At 33.2% G+C, this 2,500-nt stretch overlaps 1 protein-coding gene across 1 annotated transcript in view; it reads left to right on the top strand.

Moving 5' to 3' along the window:
• The window catches only part of LOC138022783 (polypyrimidine tract-binding protein 2-like), a 23,903-nt gene that overhangs the window by 1,860 nt on the left and 19,543 nt on the right, over nucleotides 1–2,500 (top strand). The window contains exons 3-5 of the mRNA XM_068869737.1: nucleotides 540–570; nucleotides 713–735; nucleotides 1,638–1,709. Of these exons, the coding sequence (XP_068725838.1) occupies nucleotides 540–570; nucleotides 713–735; nucleotides 1,638–1,709 (126 nt within the window). The remainder of the gene's footprint in view (nucleotides 1–539; nucleotides 571–712; nucleotides 736–1,637; nucleotides 1,710–2,500) is intronic.

Below are 2,500 nucleotides of genomic sequence, written 5' to 3'. Positions count from 1 at the left end.
AGAGGAAATTTGAAGTACATGCATCACTATGTGTACAATAAGTGCATCGAAACTGTGGGCCCCCTGAATGTGGGCTTTCAAGCGTAAATTTTGTGTAGGTGCAGTGCTTTTTTATATAAAGTGCTCCTTGCTATAGGTGGAAAATATAATTCTTAAATTCACATGGTTATCATAAGTTAGATGATTTCATCATCCTGTAATTTTCTGACTGCGTCAAAGAGGTGATACAATTCTGCATGGAAGCGTGCTTTGTTTGTCCTTTTTAAAGTTACTGGTGTTTTATTTTTCTTGTTCAAAACTATCTTTCTTTATTACAAAGATGTTTTTTACACTGAATTCTTAAATTGTTTCCTTTTTCATCTTTTTTGCTTGTTTCCCGGGGAATGCAAAGTAAAGGTTCATTGATCTGTAGCAATATTGCGACTAAGACTTGCATTGGAACTGTTTAACACTTTTACATACTCAGTTACACTTTAAAACAGTTTTTTTTGTTATTGGCTGATTACTAATTCCTTTTTTCCATTTTAATGCAATTTTAGCGCACAGCCGAAGATTTACTTAGTCTAGCAGGTAATGAAACAACATTTTGATCACAAAATAATAATATTAATACTATCCGTTTCCTTAGGAGAGAGCTTCCTGTGATAAAAGATGTATACAGAGTAAAAAGCAACAATGTTTTTAATTAAATTGCAACTTGTTTTATTTTCAGGGCTGATGGGGGATCAAAAGAAGGTATTGTAGATACAGATGCCATTATTTTTATTAAATTTATCTGCTGTTGCCGTCATAGTGGCAAGTTGCCACACAGTGGCAAAATTGCATTAATTAATGCATAATTATTGTTAAATAAGGCTGAAAAACAAAAATAACTTTAGTTGTTAATTGTCTTTTAAATCTTTTACATTTCAACCCTATTCAATTCTTTTAGTCAAAGAAGAACCATTAGTCACTAGAAAATCATTGTAATTTGAGCTCCAGGAGAAATTTTAGAAAATTCTTGACAGGAGATTGGCAGAAGTTTAGAATACCGTGTTTGCAGTAGTTTGTTATGTTTAGGCTTATTGTATTATTAAGAAATGATATATACACCTGTCTTATTAATCAGTGAAGGATTCATTTCTGTTATTATCAATGGAATTGTACAATATCTCAAAGGAAACCTCCACTAAAACAAGAATACAACTTCAAAATATTTAACATAATGTTCACAATCAAAATTTTTCAAACGTTTTCCAATGGAATGGTTTGTATCTGAAATAAATCAATTTAAAAAACGCTTGTTTTGGTTTTTAAATTTCCTGGGCGCCGCCATCTTGAATAATTGTGACGTGTTATGGTTGCTCTTTTGTATTTGCACAAAGAGCTTTTGTTTTAAAACAATAGGGCAACCATCACACATCACAATTATTCAAGATAGCGGCGCCCAGGAAATTTGAAAACCCAAACAACCATTTTTAAAATTTATTTATTTCGGATACAAACACTCCCATTGGAAAACTTTCAAACAATTTTGATTCTGAGCATTATGTTGACTATTTTAAGATTTATTCCTTTTTTAGTGGAGGTTCCCTTTAAGTCATCTTACATTGTATAGATATACTGTAATTGGGTGACAAATTGTATCTGTTTTATAGGCAAGATTTGACACAGCTCCTTCAAAAGTAATTCATGTTCGGAATGTACCTTTTGATGCCACAGATACAGAGGTAGGTGTTTGTTGGCGTGCAACATTTTCAAAATTGGGCAAGATGCATATATATCTGTGTGAACTCGGGCTTTTGTGTTGTCCTAGATTGTCAAATGAAAAATAAAGGAAAAGAAATACAGTAGAGATATTAGGTTATTATTTAGTTTACAGTGATGGCAATGATTCTCATTTTGTTCAGTGACAAATGTCCCCTCATAAAGTAATCTCTCACAAAGTTTGCAGTTGGACCCATTCTGAAAGCGTTCGACATCTTTTAGTGTGAGACTACCATGAGCAGTGTGTGCTTTTGTAGGGGTTTGAACATAGTATGTACACTTCATGTTGGCTAAAACTTCATGCATGTACTAATTTTCTTACTTACAGTAACTTTCTGTAATTATGGGAATTGTTGAGAGCCAGGGAACTTTCCCGCCAACACAGGCAAATAATTAACTGGTTTTTAAATGATTGATAAATAGCATTGGCCAGGGCAAATATTATGTGACAAACTCCATGCCTCATGATGTTTAAAGAGAGGTGATCCTGTCTACATTCACCTGCATCATTATGTGATGATATTATAAATTTGTGAAAGGCTTGTTTAATAGCTTTGGAAAAAGATACTCTAAGGATTCAAGTACAACCAGCGTGCGCTAGATGACGTGTACAGCTATTCAATTAAAAACTGTCCTATTAGTATATGTAGTGTAATGGCATGGGCCCAGGGGCAGTTAAGGATTAATTTCTTCAAAATTTTCACAAAATTGCAACTCGGGCAATTTGGAAAACTTTGAAAAGACAAGTGAAATA

Source organism: Montipora capricornis, chromosome 11 (genome assembly GCF_036669925.1).
Source record: "Montipora capricornis isolate CH-2021 chromosome 11, ASM3666992v2, whole genome shotgun sequence".
NCBI lineage: Eukaryota > Metazoa > Cnidaria > Anthozoa > Scleractinia > Acroporidae > Montipora > Montipora capricornis.
The sequence above is the reverse complement of the archived record's forward strand: the minus strand, read 5'-3'. Positions and strand labels throughout refer to the sequence as shown.